At 45.4% G+C, this 20,430-nt stretch overlaps 1 protein-coding gene across 1 annotated transcript in view; it reads left to right on the top strand.

The window, feature by feature from the left end:
• Positions 1-19,894, top strand: part of BEND7 (BEN domain containing 7) — a 76,020-nt gene extending 56,126 nt beyond the window's left edge. The window contains exons 7-9 of the mRNA XM_049777799.1: positions 9,799-9,918; positions 17,877-17,930; positions 19,624-19,894. Of these exons, the coding sequence (XP_049633756.1) occupies positions 9,799-9,918; positions 17,877-17,930; positions 19,624-19,685 (236 nt within the window). The 3' untranslated portion in view covers positions 19,686-19,894. The remainder of the gene's footprint in view (positions 1-9,798; positions 9,919-17,876; positions 17,931-19,623) is intronic.
• The last annotated feature ends 536 nt before the right edge of the window (positions 19,895-20,430 follow it).

The following is a 20,430-nucleotide window of genomic DNA, read 5'->3' as shown; positions in this document are numbered from 1 at the left end:
TGTAAGAGCCAACCAGGTTGGCAGTTATAGCAAGGATCTCAGGACAGGAAGTTCTTAGGTCACCTGGCTCCACCCCAGCTGCACCCAGCATACTCAGGGGTCCATGTGGTGCTAGGGATCAAACCAAGGCAAAGCCAGCCAGCTCTTTGGTCACTGTGCCACAGCTTCCTACCACACATACCCCAATTTTCTTTTCTCATCTTTGTGAAAGTCAGCACTTCCCCATCTCCACCTCAGGATCAGTACATGTTCTAGAGTCTAGGCCCTGAGGGGGACCTCTCCTGTCTCTCCCCCAGTGCAGGACCAGGCTGGGCTTGTCCTTGTTGGCTACTCTAAATGTACCTTTTCTCCCCCTGTCCTTGGCACCATCTGCCTTTTGTCACTGAGTGCCTTTTGTGGTATTCCCTTAGGGAGACCATAGAAGAGACAGTGCCGTGACAGAAATCCACCCTCAGAGTCATCTCACATGGCCTTTTCTCACTTCATCTCTCATGTCACACTCTGCAATTTCCTGCCATATTTCAAATTTTATTTTCATTATTACTGGATGTTAGGCTAGTCATTGGTCAGTGATCTCTAAGGATATGGGAGCCACAAACCATCAGTAACTATGGGACTGGCGACTGCTATACCCACCAGCCCTTCCTGGTTTCTTCTCCTCTCTTGGGTTCTCCTTGTCCCAGGAGACGTGAATGTTGAAATCAGGCCAACTACTGTTCCTACAATGAGTTTACCTAAGTGTTTGGCAGAGGGAGGAAGTAATGTAGGTAAGCTTCTCCCTGTAAACCGAAAGCTCGGAATGAGGAAACTGAATGAGGGAGGCATTTCAGTCAGCACTGAGATGGGATGACAGGATGTGCACCAGTGCCAAACAGTACCTGGCCACCACCACTGTGAGAGGACAAAGGAAAGGTTCTAGATAGATTAACTGCCACTCCAGTGATCACAGAATGAAAAAGTGAAATAGCTTTTTCTGCCAATGAGAAGAAAGTTGGAAGAGTCCAGACAGAATAAGTTAGAAGTTAGAAGAGAAAGAAGAGTCCAGAGTCTATCAGGGGTCTCAAACTCAATTTACCTGGGGGCCACAGGAGGCAAAGTCGGGGTGATCCTTGAGTGTAAAGTCAGTAGTAAGCCTTGAACATTGGGGGGTGTGACCCAAACAACTAAAACAAAACAAAACAAAAAAAGATTCCTGTAGGGCAGGGCCACCAAATGTTGTACGGAGAGCCGCAAACGGCCCTCGGGCTGCGAGTTTGAGACCCCTGGGAGTCCAACCAGATACAACTGTACCTCAAGTCAAAGACTAAATCCAAAACAAGAGCCTAACAATGCCTCTCAGTTCTTCGCAGGCTGAAAGAGGTGAGGAAGCTGAGGAGGAAAGGCCTGGACACAGCTGAGATGGTTCTTAAGATATAGGAGACAAGAAACTAAGACACCATGTCAGCAAGAGTCAATGTGGGAGAACAGCAGGCTCTTCCAAAAATCCAGCTGAAGGTGCCAGTGAAGGGGTCACTTTCACAGTGACAATGTTATTGGAAGATGCCATTCAGGTTAAAAAAAGGAGTGCCCCCTGGGGGCCGAAGAGATAGCATGGAAGTAAGTGGAAGTAAGGTGTTTGTCTTGAATGCATCCCGGCATCCCATATCTCCCCCCCACCCACCCCCCATCCTGGCCTTCCAGGAGAGATTTCTGAGCATAGAGCCAGGAGTAACTCCTGAGCGATGCCGGGTGTGACCCAAAAACAAACCAAAAAACAGTGCCCAGCTGAAGCATGTCAAAGGACAGTTGATTTTCCATTGGAAGCAACTGCTCCTTGACTACTGAGAAGATCCTCGCTTTGTGGGTTGTGGTAAATCCATTCTGCCTATTCTCAACAATGGGGGAAAGGTCCATCTGTTGACATGGTTCCTGGAACATCTTAAGCCCACTTTGGAGACTGCTTTTCAGAAAACAAAGATTCTTTTCCACAGAATTGACAACGCGCCTGGTCACCCCTGAGCTTGGATAGAGAGAGGATCAAGGAGATGAATATTTTTCAGGCTCCCAAAGCCAACAACCATTGTGCCCGGGGAATCATGGGGTCATTTCAGTCATGTCTTAACAGTGAAAGACAAACCTGTTACGGCAGCTGCCATCTTGGCAGCTCCTCTGACAGATCTGGGCAATATCGGCTGAAAACCTTCTGGAATGGATTCAACATTCCAGATGCCATGGAGAACCTTTGTGATGCGGGAGAAAAGGTCAAAGTACCAACAGCAACAGATGTTTGAGGGCCGAAAGGGAGGCACCATGGTGGAAACAGAGAACCAGTGTTGGGAGTTGGATTTGCAAATCTGACGGTTTACAGGCTGAGAATGAACCGGAATGGATGATCAGTGGCTGTTTTTGGAAGAACAGAGAAAGTGGGGCCGTGAGGTGGAATCTACCCCATCGGGAAGAGGAAGAGGCAGTGTGGAAATGACAACAGAGGATGTACATTAAAACATAAACTCAGCTGAGAGCGCATTGGCAGAGACTGCTGACTCCAATTCTGAAGGAGATTGGACTGTGGGTCAAATGCTAGCACCTAGCAACACTTTACAGTGAAGTCTGTCAGGAACAGGAGCTTCCATCCATCTATGCAGCAGACAGACGCTGTTGCTGGCTCCTTTGAAGAGAGTGGCCCTGCCTCTCCATAACCAGACGCTGAGTCTGCACCCTCACCCCCTACAGAGGGAAACTCACCCAAGGCATTGTCAAAATGTGGACTGTGTATGTGTGTTTTTTAGTCAAAATACCCATGCATCTGGAGCAATAGAACCTCAGGGAAGACATTTGTTTTGTATGTGGCTGACCCAGTCTCAATTCCCAGCATTCCATATGCTCCCCTGAGCACCACCAGAAGTGATTTCTGAGCACAAAGCCGGGAGTAAGCCCTGAGCATCGCCCGTTCTGGGCCAAAAATAAACCCAAATATTCATGCATCCTAAACATACGACAGCGTAGAGCAAGCATCACTGGAATTTGCCCCCAGAAACCCCAAAATTGGCTTCTTCACGATAGTCACTTTACTTCGATGTCTACAGCTGAACTGAGATCATCTCTGAGGCTGGGAGTGAGTCTGCAAGTGGAAATGGGATCAACAGAGGCAGCTCCTGAGCCTGTTTGTTCATCATGTTCTCACTGCCCACCTTGTCTCCAGAGACTCACTTTCCTCCTCTTTCTTTCCTCCTTTTTATTCTTTCTTCTTCATTTCTGCCCCTCACAATCCTGGCTGCCACACATTGCTCTGAGAGGCACCTGTATCCTTCCCTGTCAGCATTCCTAACACTGAAAATTGCCCCTGTCCCACCGTTCCCTCAACATAGGACGTGTGTGGCCTGTGGCCAGGCTTCTCACAGGTCAATACCCTTCCTGACCCAGTGTGCGCTGGCTTGGAAAGCAGAGGGACAAACACCCACCCACAGTTCCAGCCAGGGCCACAAGCAGGCAGTTTCCCGGAGGCCCCTTCAACATGACTGGCTCCTCCTCACCCCACTGTTTTGGTGCTGACGAACTCTGCCCCTCATTTCAGCACCCTGATTCCAGTTAAGGGAAAGAACTGGGTATCAGCAGAGAGTGCCCTTTGCAATTGTACTTAATCCTCGTACTTAATCCATTTCTTTAGCTTTAGCCATTGGAGCTTCTGCTCGGGCTGATTCAACCTCTGGGTTGATCAACTTTGAGAAGCTGCACGTGTATAAACTAGTCTGGAGAAGGGTCCCAACAGGAAGCACTGGAAACTGATGTTAGTGTGGTCCTTTTCCTTTTCTTTAGAGCCCCTCAACTGCCATGTTTTCTTTTGAGGAATTATTAGAATGGACAACAGCAAAGCATTGACTGAGAACTGTCTGTCTGCTCTGTGGAGAACAACATACATTATGTCATCCAGGAAAGCCCGAATTCTATTAGAACATTTGGAAGGGAAGGCTGACTGGAGTTGCCTGTGTCTGGGTTGAGTGTTCTGGGATGCCAACCTGCCCATACCCAGCCTCCCTCTTCCTTCCTTGCCAAAGGCCAGCTAGCCCTCTTGATTGGGGGATTTCTCAAACCCTCCACTCTCCTCTTCCATGTCCATCATTCCCCTCTTTCAAGTCACTACAATCACAACTTTGGAGGAACTCTTCACTTAGCTTATATTGATGTGCTTTATCCAGAATTTATTTTTATTTTTTTTCAAAATCCATGTAGTACCTCTGCTACCATTGTAATTAAAAATTAAATAATTGATGTGGAAAATCATTCCTTGGCAATGGATGGACTGAGGGACCAACTCTGTCACCACGTGTTTGGCTTTGTAAACTGGATTGTTGGGTTTACAGTTCCAGCTCTCGGGTTACTGCAAAGATTCGAGGAAAGATAGACAGAAAGTGCTTAGCTGGGCTGCTGCAGACAACCCGTGTGCAGAGTAAAGAGGGGAGTGGGACGTGGCAGTGCTGGTGGACTACACCCACTGCGGGGGGGGGGGGCATTCTGTGTCCTTCTCTGTCCTACCCTCTCCTTAGGAGCAGGGCACATCCATTAGACCCCACTTGCAGTTCTTCCTGTCCACTTCAAGTTTCTCGGTACTGGAATCCACCCTGCCAAGAGTTCCACATGCAGAGCAGAGCTGGGCTGTCACCATGGACCTGTGTCCTCTGACCAAGCAGTGTCCCTGTGAGTCAATCTTTACGAGTCCCTCCTGCTGCTCCAGGGTCTGCGAGTGATTTCTGTGGGACTCCATGCCCTGCTCTGCCCAGCACAGGGAACAGAAACAACCAAGTGACAACTTCTCTAGGAACTACAGAGACAACCCCCACTCAGCATATCCCCTCATGCCTCTGAGTCCCCTGATGACGCTATATAGTGCCACCTTCCTAGGGAAACTCTGCCACCCACTCCCACTAGCTTTTTATTATTTATAAACAATGAAAGGACACAGCTCAGTGCAACATCTGAATACTGGTCATTTCCCTGACAACAGACGTCACACTCTCTATCTTGGGACCCCAGACTACACTCTAGAATCAATGCTTCACCTCTTCTTTCATTTACTTTGGTGATGGGGCCATGCCCGGTGGCACTCCGAAGTTACTTCTGGCTCTGTGCTCAGGAATTACTCTTGGCAGGCTTGGGGAACCCTATGGGATGCCAGGATCGAACCCAGGTCAGTGCTTAGAAGGCAAATGCCCTCCCCACTGTGCTATCACTCCATTCTCCTTCGTTTCCTTCTTGGCTTCCATCCTCTTGCTCAGATGACTGGGACTTGTTTAGACTCAACCCCCTGCCTCTCCTGGATGTATTAGAATGGAAAAGGCAAGAAATGTTTCTTAAGACCTATTGCATCCTGACAATGAAAGCAAATTGTGATTCTGTCCTTCTTAATGACGCATCATGACCAAAGGAGGCAGACTGGGTCTGGCCAGCGCCGCCTCTTTTCACATCATTTCTCCTAATGTCATTGTTACCAGCATAATAGCATGACCTTTAGCGAAAGATTCAGATCTGGGGGAAAATATATTCCACTCACTCTCTACCTCTATTTATTGAGCATTTTTAGATCAATACAGAGGCAGAGAAGAGGGTTTCATCTTCAGGACACAGAGGCAAGTTAAAAGTCTCTTTTAAGTCTGAACGGAGTTCACAAAACAGAATGTCAGAAATCTGCCCAATGGAAATGTTTGTTTGTACAGGTATTTTTCAGAAAGCCTAAAGCTTTGCCTTCAAAGGTCTACTAGACTCAAGAGACGTATTTCCCTGGATTCCTACTAAAACCTTCTAATTTCTAAATGAAATAAGGGGAAAATTTGCAAGAGGGACTAGGAAGGCAGCATGAGGTAAAGGGCAAGAGTACAAGTGAAGCAATTTCTGAGCACTTAGCCAGGAGTAACCCCTGATCATCAAATGGGTGTGACCCGGAAAAAAAATAGAGTGCAAGGGTGGGGTCCTGACTCAATCCTGGCACCATGGGGCTCTAAATGCCACAACTATGAGCCATCCGAACACCACTGGAGGTGGACCAGGTAATCCCTGGCATGGCATCCTCTGGCGTTATCACTGAGCCATCTGGTTTATTGGCTGGTATGATTGAAAGTACCCCTGAGAGCTATTTAGAGTCCCTAAGCTCTGTTTAGGAGGTTTTGCCCACACACAAAAACAAAAAAAGATGATGAAAAGAAAAGACACTTAGAAACTAAAAAGAAATTGTTGCCTTTGCAATAAGTGCCAGAACTTTCCCCTGAAGAAGAGCTCTAGAGAAAACACTGTGAATATTCTCACAGAAGGTGGGGAACTTTTCAGCACCTTCCCTGCGTGGTGCTCGCGCCTGGCAGCTGCCACACACAAATTCTGGGAATCGTCTGGAAGTTGGCATCACCCGCATCTACCGTGTTAATTTGGAAGCACTACTTCTAATGTGTGCTAATTTGGACACACGCATTTCATAATCTCAGGGAAGAGAGGTTGCTATGGAAATTGATTATATAAATAATGTGACAAGGAAGGCGATGTTTACCTGCTAAGACAGTAGCTTCAGTCATTTTCTGGCACACATTTTCATATAAACTAATAAGGTGCTAAGTACAAACATTTTTTTTCCTATTCATTAAAACAGGACTCGAAGAACCTTCTGGCAATTCTCTGATTAGGAAACATTATTATGGGCATTTCAGTATACTAAATAAACAGTGTCCTTTAGTGAAATGCTATTAATTAAGATTTCCTACCTATTCAATAGGCCTTTCTCCCCCAATTAGTTTGTGGGAGCAAATGTGTGCGCTCTGATGTTTGCTTCTATTAGTGCCTAAACTGGCAAACAAGTTCAGTCACCAAATGTTTCCCAGCTTGATCTTCCCTGGCCCCACAGCTTGTGGGTTTCTACCAGACCCCATCCACTGGGGTCCCTGGCCTCCCCTCAACTCTGCAGCCCACATCTTCCACACCCACCCCATGTCCCTGTGATCTTCTCTGCCCACCACAATCGCTCTGCGTCTTTCCTAATCCACTATTGTCCTTTTCTTACTGCCCTTCTTTTTCAAATGGAACCGATGGGAGTGTGGCCTGTGGCAGGGATTCACTTCAGCCTGCTCCTCCCCCATGGGCCTGTGGTGAGCGTTCACCTCAGCCTGTTCCCCTGTGGGCCTGTGGCGGGGATTCACCTCAGTCTGTGGAGTCTGCTTCCTCATGAGAGGGCCATAAGAATCACACTGATCTGCAGCCAGAGAGATAGCATGGAGGTAAGGTGTTTGCCTTGCATGCAGGACAGTGGTTCGAATCCCGGCATCCAATACGGTCCCCCGAGCCTGCCAAGAGTGATTTCTGAGTGTAGAGCCAGGAGGAACCCCTGAACTCTGCCGGGTGTGACCCAAACCTTCCCCTCACCCAAAAAAAAAGAATCACACATATCCCTCAGGAGCCTCACCCTTCTGTCTCTTTATGCCCTCAGCCTTTCTTTTTCAAATTATTTTCTAAGGTTTCATTCTAGGAAAAAAATTACCAAAGGCATTAGAGTTTTTGATGTGTCTCCTTATATATTACTATGCCAACATACATGTTTTTGTTTATTGTTTTATTTTTGTTTGTTTGTTTTTGGTTTTTCGAGCCACACCCATTTGATGCTCAAAGGTTACTCCTGGCTCAGAAATTGCCCCTGGCTTGGGGGGGCCATATGGGACACTGGGGGATAGAACCATGGGCCTTCCTTGGCTAGCGCTTGCAAGGCAGACAGACACCTTACCTCTAGCGCCACCTCGCCGGCCCCCCAACATTCATGTTTAATTGTGCAAGGATGCCTCGATTTTATCAAGTTTTTTGACATTGTTTCTGTTTAAGTTGGTTTAGTGCATGTTTGTGAACATACTTTCTCTGACTTCTTAGTTGGACATTTTCCTGAAGTTCTTTTATGCTAAATATATGTTGTTCATTTTCCACACGGGAACTTTTGAAGTTGGTCTTTTATGTGAATGAGCTATTTCTATAGTGGTAGATTTTCAAGCTTCTGTCATGAGTAATGCAACTAGCTATTCTCATTCTGGTGGCGTGTTTACATTTTCATTCCATAGAAAATATGCAGAGTGAAATGAGTTAAATCTTTTTAATATTAAATGTTAATATTAAGAGCCTTGAAAAACATTAAATTTACCAATATTTAAAAGACACCATATGCAGTACAATGTGATTGCACACCTGAGCTTGCCCTTACAGAGAGTCAGATGAAAAGGGAGAGTTTAAAAGTGCTCAGGAATCGGGGCCGGAGAGATAGCATGGATTTGCCTTTCATGCAGAAGGTCATTGGTTTAAATCCCGGCATCCCATATGGTTCCCCATACCTGCCAGGAGCAATTTCTGAGCATGGAGCCAGGAGTAACCCCTGAGCACTGCCAGGTATGACCCCAAAAAAAAAAAACCCAAAAAAGTGCTCAGAAATCAGTGGGGAGGGAACTGGACTGGCACAAAGCCAACCCAGTTTCAATCAGAGCCCAGCCAGCTGGGATCCCTGAGCATAAAGCCAAGAATAAGACCTGAGCGCTGCCTGGTATGACCCCTAAAACAACAGCAACAAAAAGATAAAAGTGCTTAGGAATGGAGGGTAAGGCAGAAATGCCGACATGCAATGCAGTCACACATGGTATGGCTTAATGAGAGAATTGTCCTGCTTCCCTTTGCCTATCACGTGGTTTTCCAACATTCTTTGTTCTTTCCTGGAAGCCAGTAACTAGGAAGAACTTGGCTCGGTAAAGATCTGGAACTCTCTTTATTTGGTTTGGTTCGGGGGCCACACTAGGGCTTATCCCTGGCTGCACTCAGGGATCACTCCTTCTTGGGCTTGGTAAACCCCCTGGGTGCTGAAGTCAAACCCAGGTCAGCACACACATGGCATGCGCCTGCCCACTGTACTATCTCTTTGGCCCCAGATCAGGAGCTTTACTGGCTTTATGGATTTTATTATTATTAATTTTATTAACACTGCATTATATGAATTGCTGGTTATGTTGGTAGAAATCACAAAAAAGTCATACTTATATGATTTTTGCATTCAGTTGGGAATTAACCCAGACATGATATCACTTACTATATCCACTGAACAGTTTCTTAGGGCAAATGGATCCTATGGAAGTTTTTTCCTCTCAATTCATGAGACGCATGTGCATGTGTTCAGAGGGGCAGAAAGGATGGATCCTACAAAATATTTTTTTGGTTTTGGGGCCACACCCAGTCGCACTCAGAGGTTACTCCTGGCTCAGAAATCGCTCCTGGCAGTCTCAGGGGACCATATGGAATGCCGGGATTCGAACCACCGACCTTCTGCATGAAAGACAAAGGCCTTACCTCCATGCTGTCTCTCCGGCCCCAAGATCCTACAAAATATTAATGACTCTACATCTATATCTTAAATCAGATATGAAGCAAGACTTAAGCAAGCCCTAAGAGCTGGTTTCATTTATCAGGCTCCATCTTCACCAAAGGAAGGTCCTGTGAACATTAACTGTTACTACAGCATTGATGTCTGCAGTGGAATAAAGTAGAAATAGACTTTCTTGGGGCCAGAGTGATAGCACAGTGGCTAGGGTCATTGCCTTGACGCAACTAACCTGGGTTTGAGTCCCAGCATCCCATATGGTCCCCTGATCACTGACAAGAGTGATTCCTGAGTGCAGAGCCAGGAGTCCTCCCTAAGAACTGCTGGGAGTGATCCCCAATAAAAGAAAAGAAATAGACTTGATTTCCTTCTGAGGATATATTCCTGTTTCCTAACTGCATCTTTTGTGTGTTAAAGTAACAATATTTCACATTTTCTTTCAGTCTTCACAGAAAAATACTGTACGGCTAATCATGTGGATAAACTTCCCGGCCCACGAGACTGGGTCCAGATTCTGCAAGACCAGATTAAACTGGCCAGAAGAAGGTTAAAAAGAGGCTCAGGTAGGAACACGCTGCCAGAAACCACTGAGTTTGGAGACTTTGCCAAATGCATTACTCTGCTCTGCAGGATCTCGTTGGCTTTTGTCATTTGAAAGTATATGAAGTATAATATGCCATGTTGTGTTTTTTTTAAGTCTTACTCAAAGGAATTTGAAAATCACCAAAGATTGGGGCCATCAATAATATAGCAGGGAGGGCACTTGCCTTGCAGTCTCCTGACTCAGCCTTGATCCCCCATATCCCATAAGGTTTCCCCAAGCATTGCCACAAGTGATTCCTGAGTGCAAAGCCAGGAGTGAACCCCTGCGTATTGCTGGGTTATGGCCGAAAAACTGAAAAAAAATTACCTGTAGACTAAATATTAAAAATGTTATCGTGCCACTTACATGTAATAATAAAACAATATATGACTAATCTCATTGTGGTCTCACATGTCTGCATATGAGGTTTGGTCTCTCTGTCATGACTTCTATTGCTTACTAATTTTTGTTTCTTTGGATTTATATGATTTTATAAAATAATATATCACTAATCTCATTGAGGTCTTATCCGCATATGAGGCTTGGTCTCTGTGTCATGACTTCTATTGCTGATTTTTGTTTCTTTGGATTTACATGACTTTATAAAAATGTATGAGCTTCTGGGGGCCAGAGCAATAGCACAGTAGTTTGCCTTGCACGTGACCAACCCCGGATAGACTTGTGTTTGATTCCTGACATCCCAAATGGTCCAGGGGCCGGGAAGGTGGCGCTAGAGGTAAGGTGTCTGCCTTACAAGCGCTAGCCAAGGAACGGACCGCGGTTCGATCCCCGGCGTCCCATATGGTCCCCCCAAGCCAGGGGCGATTTCTGAGCACATAGCCAGGAGTAACCCCTGAGTGTCAAACGGGTGTGGCCCAAAAACCAAAAAAAAAAAAAAAACAAATGGTCCCCTGAGTCTGCCAGGAGTGATTTTTGAGTGCTGAGTCAGGAGTAACCCCTGAGTGGCTGGGTGTGGCTCCGAAACGATAGATAGGAAGGAAGGAAGGAAGGAAGGAAGGAAGGAAGGAGGGAGGGAGGGAGGGAGGGAGGGAGGGAGGGAGGGAGGGAGGGAGGGAGGGAGGGAGGGAGGGAGGGAGGAAGGAAGGAAGGAAGGAAGAAGGAAGGAAGGAAGGAAGGAAGGAAGGAAGGAAGGAAGGAAGGAAGGAAGGAAGGAAGGAAGGAAGGAAGGAAGGAAGGAAGGAAGAATAAAAACCATTATGAGGGCCCGGAGAGATAGCACAGTGGCGTTTGCCTTGCAAGCAGCCGATCCAGGAAGGAAGGAAGGAAGGAAGGAAGGAAGGAAGGAGGGAGGGAGGGAGGGAGGGAGGGAGGGAGGGAGGGAGGGAGGGAGGGAGGAAGGAAGGAAGGAAGGAAGGAAGGAAGGAAGGAAGGAAGGAAGGAAGGAAGGAAGGAAGGAAGGAAGGAAGGAAGGAAGGAAGGAAGAATAAAAACCATTATGAGGGCCCGGAGAGATAGCACAGTGGCGTTTGCCTTGCAAGCAGCCGATCCAGGACCAAAGGTGGTTGGTTCGAATCCCGGTGTCCCATATAGTCCCCCGTGCCTGCCAGGAGCTATTTCTGAGCAGACAGCCAGGAGTAACCCCTGAGCACTGCCAGATGTGACCCAAAAACCAAAAAAAAAACCAAAACCATTATGAGAAACACCACATGAATAAACCAAAAGGGATTTTAAGCCAAAGATTTATGTTGGTATTGACTTAAAATGTTTACATGACAATTCTAGAATTCTAGAAAATTCTAGTAGTGAAATTAAGTAGTGACAATTTATTTTGTTTTTTGTTTTGGGGACACACCCAGTGATACTCAGGGGTTACTCCTGACTATGTGCTCAGAAATGGCTCCTGGCTGGGGGGACCATATGGGACACCGGGGGATTGAACCATGGTTCGTCCTAGGCTAGCACAGGCAACGCAGATGCCACACCGCTTGTGCCACTGCTCCAGCCTAACAATTTATTTTTGATGACTTGATATCTCAGCTTCCCCAAGGTAACACACACTGGTTTTTCCCTTTGAGGACAGTTTTCTGCCATCAGAATAATCATCTCTTGGAAGCTCCAGATCTCTCAATCCTGCTGTTTCTGTTTTTATTTGAATGACTATTATTTACACCCTGATCAAACCACGGGACCTGATCAAAGTGTAGAAATTAGCAAGACAGACTTTTAGATGCTAAAACGGTCATATGGGGGTGCTGTGGGGTTCCAGAAGAGCAGCAGGATGAAGCATAGACTTGTGCTTTGTGTATTCATGAATGGATGAATAGTCTCTGCTTCATGTATTCATGGAACGTTTGCAGAGACAGGGGCGAGGAAGCAGGTGATAAGGCCCAGGATGGAGCAAGCTCAGTGCCTGGGAAAGGCCTTAACTCAAAAGACACCCGGGCACGCTCAGATCAAGTGATTTTTTTTTTACTGGGGAAGCCCTGGGATTATAAAATAGTCAACTTTCTCTAACTTCCTTTTAATTCAAAATGTACTCTTCAGTGCCTTCTTTCATACTTGATACTGTTTATAAAGAGCAATAACTACTAATATTCTCAATGGATAAAGAAAAACACAGTGTGTCATCACATTAGATAATAATGTCGCTACTGGGGCCGGAGAGATAGCATGGAGGTAAGGTGTTTGCCTTTCATGCAGAAGGTCGGTGGTTCAAATCCCAGCATCCCATATGGTCCCCCGAGCCTGATAGGAGTGATTTCTGAGTGTAAAGCCAGTAATAACCCCTGAGTGCTGCTGGGTGTGACCCAAAAACCAAAAAAAATAAAAATAAAAAATGTCACTAATAACATTAGTCAGAATATCTCATCTTCAAGGAACCAGAGAGATAGTACAATGGGGAGGTGTTTGTCTTGCACGTGGCCAACCTGGGTTCTATCCCCAGCATCCCATCTGGTTCCCATCGGGTCTAACCAATTCCTGCACCTTATTTTCCCCATGACAACCACAGACCTGTGCCTAGTCCTGGCCTCACAGGGGCTGGTGGGGGGGGGGGGGTGTCAAAGCACAATGGGAGGAATTCTTGGTGCTCCTGGCAACTGGAGGGGGAAAGAACTATATGTATTCAGGATTCATATGTGGGCCAGAGCCATAGAGCAGCAAGGAAGGATCTGGCCTTGCACACAACAGAACCAGGCTTGATCTTCAGCATCCCAAGGGTTCCCCCAGAGCCCACCAGGAGTAAGCTCTGAGCACTGCTGGATGTGGCCCAAAAACAAACAAGTAAAAATAAACCTGAATTCTGATGTTACTCATTTAAATGTTGCAGAGATAGGGAAAGGGACTATATTCTAGGATATGTGCCTCTAACCAAAAACACGGACCAAAATCCCCAATATTTGAGGGTAGAAGATGTTACAAACTGGGGCATAGGCCATGGGGAGAACATCAGCTTTGAGATAGTCTTGCTGGCGATGGGTGACAGGACAAAAATAAGAAGTACCACTTGCATTTCATTTCCCTGAAACATGTGTCTTTCCCACAGAAACCCAGCTCTCTTTCTGCCCTATTCTCAGCTGCAAGGCACCATAATAATAGTATCTGGTCTCTGTTTCTGTTGTTCCAATGAATCTCCATTCTTCCAGCTTGCTCTGTCCTCTGCAGATTGGCCAGCAGTCCCCAAAAAGCTTAGTTCTGTAGGAGGGGACCCCGCCCACATTGTTGCCCCCACATTTTCCTCCATCATAAGCCTTCACACACAAGACTGCCCCTGCTGTGGCCCATGGGAGCATTGTTCCAGGTATTGGACCATCCCCCTATGGATAGTGGAGTTTGGGTGATCTGCCTAGATATTGGGGTTGGCACCTGCCATTTCCCTTCTGCTTGGGGAGCAATTCTGTGATGCTACAGATCTTGGGGGAGGCCATCGCTAGCCCTTTGTGCTTATTGTCCCCCTGAGTAACTGAGAGAGGAGCCCTAGTTCCTTCATGATGCTAAGAGGAACTGAGGGGCCTAGATCAATAGCCCTACTCACTTTCCTGCTTTTGTTTGGTTTGGGGCCACTCCCAGAGGTGCTCAGAACTTATTCCTAGCTCTGTACTTAGGAATCTCTCCTGGTGGTGCTCAGGGAATAGAACTCACGTCAGCCATGTGCAAGGCAAGCACTCACCCCACTGTGCTATGGCTCTGGCCTTGTTCTTGCTTTTTTGTCTTGATTATTTTCTATCTAAATGATAGTATAAACAGCATTTCATCAATATTCTTCACCTTCAACTTTATTATTTATCATCTTTGGCTCAGTTCCTGGAATTAGGTGCCGACTCAAACCGGGCCGGCTGGTCCGTGTGGCAGTTATAAGGCCCTTACTCTTTTCTAGGAGAAACAGATTTGAAAGGTTCTGGGAATCCAAACAGAAATTCATTTGGGGCTCGCACGGCATGTAATCATTTTTTTTTTTAAGAAACTGGAATGACTTCTTTCCTGGTGTGGGTTTTTATCATTTTCATTAGATTATTTCCTCAGAGTTGAATGTGTATGCGTGCGTTAGATCTAAGTCACGTTGCTCTCTATTCAATTTTTATTGAGCTTACTCCATCTTTCCAAATTTCCCAACCTGGCTGTCAACTTGGGAAGAAAGATTTTGAGCTTGTTGCTCTGGAGAGATGTTATCATTAAATCCAGACACACAACACTTCATCCTGTTCATGCATTACCATCTAACATATATAATGGAGCCAGAGCGATAACACAGAGGTGGGGCATTTGCCTTGCATGCAGCTGACCCAGGACGGACCTGGATTCTATCCCCGGGATCCCATATGGTCCCCCAAGTCAGAAGCACTTTCTGAACACAAAGCCAGGAGTAGCCCCTGAGCGTCACCAGGTGTGGCCCAAAAAAAAAAACCCAAAGACAAAACAAAAAAGAAACTATTTAGGGCCAGAGAGGTAGCACAGTGGCAAGGCATTTGCCTTGCACACAGCCAATCCAGAACTAACAGTGGCTCGAATCCCGGTATCCCAAATGCTCCCCCCAGCTTGATATCAAAGCATGTGATAATTGCAAAGTAAGAAAGATCCCAGGCAGTGCCACTTTTAGGTAACAGTGCTGTCATTCAACTTAGCAGAAATAGTTTCGTTTTTTAACTTCCCCAATTCTCAGCATCCTAATTTGTGAAAATGATTATTATAAAAAAAAAAATTCTAGGGGCTGGAGCGGTTGCACAGGGCAGAAGGTGTCTGCCTTGGGCACGCTAGCCTAGGATGGACTGCGATTCGATCCCCTGATATCCCATATGATCCCCCAAGCCAGGAGCAATTTCCGAGCGCATAGCCAGGAGTAACCCCTGAGCATCACTGGATGTGGCCAAAAAAAAAAAAAAAAAAAGCAAACAAAAAACAATTCTAGGGTTTTCAGAGAGTTACATGCCAACATATATAAAGTACTCATATATAAAGTAAAAGGAAAACATCTAATAAGTGATGGAGATATTTGCTACTATTCCTATTTTTGAAGAATTTTTTAAATTCCAATGAAACAACCACTATATTGTTCATCTACCCGTCCAGTCACTCAGGCCAATCAGAAAATAATAACACCTGCTAGCAATAAATAGAAATAGGACCTACCTTCATTCAGTATTTTTTAATATATAGAATAATTCCTTTTAGAAAGTAACATTTTGGGGGCCGGGAAGGTGGCGCTACAGGTAAGGTGTCTGCCTTGCAAGCGCTAGCATAGGACGGACCGAGGTTCGATCCCCCGGCGTCCCATATGGTCCCCCCAAGCCAGGAGCGACTTCTGAGCGCATAGCCAGGAGTAACCCCTGAGCATCAAACGGGTGTGGCCCAAAAACAAAAACAAAACAAAAAAAAAAAAAAAAAAAGAAAGTAACATTTTGGGGCTAGAGCAATAGAACAGTGGGAAGGGCATTTGCCTTGCACATGGCTGACCCAGGTTCGATCCCCAGTATTTTATAGGGTCCCCCTGAACACAGAGCCAGGAGTAATCCCTGAGTGTGGCCCAAACACCAAAAAAAAATAAAGGAGTAAAGGGGCCGGAGAGATAGCATGGAGGTCATTGGTTCAAATCCTGGTCATTGGTCTCCCCAGCCTGCCAGGAGCAATTTCTGAGCGTGGAGCCAGGAGTAACCCCTGAGCGCTGCCGGGTGTGACCCAAAAACCACAAAAAAAAAAAAAAAAAAAAAGAGTAAAGAAATAAAAAATAAACATCATTTTAAGACCTATTCTTTTTTTTTCTTTTCTTTTCTTTTGGTTTTTTTGGGCCACACCTGGTGGTGCTCAGGGGTTACTCCTGGCTCTCTGCTCAAAAATCACTCCTGGCAGTCACAGGAGACCATATGGGATGTCGAGATTCGAACCACCATTGGTCCTGGGTCAGCCACTTGTGAAGCAAACACCCTACCGCTGTGCTATCTCTCCAGCCCCAAGACCTATCCATTTTAAAGACTCGTCATTCAGAAACAAATTTGAATATGATCCGCACTTCATCTGTCAACCTAGTCACAATATTTTCATCTTGCTCTTCATCTCATGGCTTGAGAGTAAAGCTCTCTGTCCTGAAGTGCTCATTGTCAGCATCATTTTTAGTGCTCTCTACTCTTCTCCAACCACAATCTCTCCCTAGTGATCCCTCCTTGACAACCAGCTGATACCAGGCCTTTCTCTGCTGTTAGTATATAGCAGTCTGTGACAGAAGTGAATGCAAGTGGAAACTTTTATTTTTTGGTTTGGGGCCACACCCAGTGGTGCTCAGGGGTGATTCCTGGTTTTGTGCTCAGGAATTACTTCAGGCAGTCTCGGGGGACCATAGGGGATGCCAAAGATTAAACTTGGGCTGCCCGCATGTAAGGCAAATGCCCTTCCTGCTCTGGCCCAAAAGTGGACATCTTTAATTGTGGCCATCTGCCTCAAACCTGATTGTGCTGGCGAATGACAGCTGTCAAACCTTGCACAGAGACAACATGAGTTTGCTTCCGGCCAGCACAGAATTGCAGTGGGTTACACATGGTGGCTCTTTTGGCCAGTTGGATGTGCCCACTTCTGCCATAGGAGGAAAGGGGCTGCTGGGACATGAGACGTGCCACGACAGTTCTTCCCAGGGCCTAGAGGAGTGTCTCCAGCTTGTTGGTGGTAGACAAGCTTCTTTCCTGTTTAGAGTAAGCTTTCCAGTGTCTATCTGTAGGGAAAATGTGTCAGAGAGGACCCCTGGTTAGGGCTTGAACACACAGTGGGGGTGTGTCTTTATGAATGAATTGTGACCTTTAAGGCCAGCAAACATCAAGGTCTGAATTTCCAGTCATCTTCAAAATCTTCAGTATTCAGTTCAGTATTTCCCAAGTCTACTCCACAGAAATGCTTCAGAGAGTGACCAGTAAAATTCTTCCACAGGAATTCACTGGCCATGCCTTTGATGTCATATTGGAACAATTCATGTTAGATCCTTGGCAAATATTAGCATCATATAAATAAGTAAGAAAATGAATTGAAGTATGACCAGAGAGATAGTCCAGCAAATAGGATGTTTGACTTGCACAAAGCCAACCAAGCTCGATCCCCAGCATCCCATATGGCCCCTTGTACCACCAACCAGGATTTATTCCTGAGTGCAGAGCCAGGGATAACCCCTGAGCATTGTTTGGTGTGACCCAAAACCAAAAAAAAACAAAAAACAAAAAACAAAAGAAAACAAAAACAAATTGAAATCATCACAGTGATGGAAAGAATAAGGTTCGCAAGACAAAATATATTTTTTATTCAGGAAAAGTGTTTTGATCTTATCTTAAAATCTATTTTATTTAAAAAATGGCACGAAGAATCTGTAATGTGAACCTGCTGAGGGGAGAAGAAAGGTGAAAGCTATTATGTGTACTGGAGTTTTTAAATTATATTACTGTGCTCTCGGTACAATGAATGAGCGGCCCGAAACTAATGAGATTTGTGTTTTATGTTTGTAACCAGCAGAAGTAGCTGACAGTGATGAAAGACTGGACAGCATTTCTCTACCACCAACAGGTAAAAACACATTTACATTTTCATCACTGCTGGGAAATATAGCACATCAAAATATTTGCATGAGAAAGATTTTCAGCATCCCAAATGCAATCTCCAGCAATGTGCTACTGAGACAGGACACCCACCCCCCACCCATCACTCCAGGCAGCGGCCCTAAATGCCCTTTGTTCCAAAATATTTTTCACAGTGAATGTGAAAAACTCCAGTCCCTTGTTCCAAAATATTTTCCAGTGAATAAAAACTCCAGTTTTCTCCTTGTTTCTTATTCCTATAAACTGCAGGACTGAAACCAGAAAGACAGTACAATGGATAAGATGCTTCTGGCATGAAGTTGACCCAGGTTCGATCCTAAGAACTGAAGGGCAATCATGTTGCTTAACCAATACCTCTTCACTCCAAACCCTGGGCCATCTAGTATTTAGCACAAACTTATTCTATTTAGAACATGAATTCCAGTCTTATAATGCAATAATACTCTTTTATACTGGGGGCTCACACCTGACAGTGCTCAGGGCTTAGCTTATTGGCCCTGCACTCAGGAATCACTCCTGGTGGACTGGGAGGACTATATAGGATGCTGGGGATTGAATCCAGGCCAGCCACTGCAAGGCCAACGCTCTCCCCAATGCGCTATGGCTCCAACCCCTGATAGACTTCTTAGACAGTCGTGCCAACCTCCCCCAGAAGCACTCAGGTTGGCGGTCACTGCTCTTCCCACCTGGCAGCTAGCAAATGCTGTGCTTTTATTTTTTACTCAGTGGCTTAATGAGCCAAAGTTGGTATGACATACTTTTTCAAAAACTAAAACGATAAGGAATAAAATTTCAATTAGTTATTCTGCCCAAAGACAGTCATTACAGAGGGATTTCCCCACACATACACACACCAAGATTTTTCTCCATATTTGTTTTATTATCATTTTTTATGGTGCCAGGGCAGAGCCCAAGGCCTCACATGCAAAACCTGTGCTGTATCTCAGCCATACCCCCAATCCCTTGTTTTCTTTTATTTATACAATGGATAAGAAACTTGAGAAAGTTTTGTCTCCTGAATTGTTTCTTTTAATCTGGCGTTTCCATTCTGTTACAAATCTGCATATACTTTTTGTGGTGGCTGTTGTTGGGTTTGGTTGGATTTTTTGGTTTGTTTGTTTTATGGTTTGGGGGCCACACCTGATGCTCAGAACTTACTCCAGGGCCTGTCCTTGGAGATCATTCCTGACAAACTCAGATGCTGGGGGTTGAACCTGGGTTAGCCACATGCAAGGCAACCTCCCTCCCCACAATTCTATCACTCCCGATGCCTTATAAGCATTTTAACACCTGCATGATGGTCTGCCTTCTGGGTACACCATGTTATTTAGCCATTTTCTACTACTTTCTGCACACCAGATGGAGCAACCCTCACTTTTAGTAATACAAGCCAGGGATGTTCATGTAACCAACAACCAGGATGAAGATCTGAGTGTCCACTCAGCACAGCTCCAGCCAAGGCCAGACCTTAATGAGGAGAATAGGGATGCAGCGACCTCCCGTATTCAGAATTCTACTTGTAGCCACTGTCATAGAAAAACAGAGGCTCTGGGCCAGAGCGATAATACAAGCTGGGAGGGCACTTGCCTTGCATGCAGCCAACTCAGGTTTAATCCCCAGCATCCCTTAGGGTCCCCTGAGCATCCTTTTTTCTGTTGCAGGTACCATGTTTGATCCCAAAAGAGAAAACACGGAAGACACAGTGCCAGATTTCACAGCCTGACTCTCATTCAGCGACACTACTCCTCAGAATATTTAACTCTCCTCCTTGAATTTCCTCAGAGATCCACATAGCACTGTCGGCCTTCCTGCAAAGTGTGGGTGTTCTGTGAAATTTGCCCGTCTTGTTGGAATCTTTTTCATATACTTCCTTTGTAATGTGATCATTGAGTCTCTCTAATTGGGTTATAAGATATTTTTAATCATTTTTTTTAGAGTTGATTTATCACTCCCTTAAAAAGTCCAATGTATGATCCAGTGCAACAGAAAAAAAAAGGAGCAGTTCTCTTTCCTGTCGCCCCCCCCCCAGATCTTCCATGTGAATATGTAGAGTTCTGACATATTTATTTTCAGTTAAACGGCGAAGCTACAGTAGAAAGGAAAATGGAAAATGGCTCTTTCCCATCCTCAGGGAGCAATTGTAAAGGCCAAAATGAATTTGATTTTTATTGAATTTGAAGATGAAAAAGTTATTCTGGTGACTGGACAGCTCTGATCTAAATGCAATCATTCATTACATCAAATCTCTTTCAAATGACTAGTCATAATTAAGTGCAAGGGATAGATAAATTCTTGGAAAAACCACCTTTCGTGCAGCTAATATTGACATAGCAAAAAAAAAAAAAAAAAAGAACAGCCAACTAAAAGGCGGGCCACTCTGAGCGACTAGTTACCTGAGTGATTGGACAGAGAGTTTACCTGTGAGTGAGCCAGTGTTTTGTGGCAATGAGCCACCAACACACTTGACT

This window comes from Suncus etruscus, chromosome 7, assembly GCF_024139225.1.
Source record: "Suncus etruscus isolate mSunEtr1 chromosome 7, mSunEtr1.pri.cur, whole genome shotgun sequence".
In the NCBI taxonomy this organism is placed as follows: domain Eukaryota; kingdom Metazoa; phylum Chordata; class Mammalia; order Eulipotyphla; family Soricidae; genus Suncus; species Suncus etruscus.
Note: the sequence above shows the minus strand (reverse complement) of the source record. Positions and strands in the feature narration are given on the sequence as shown.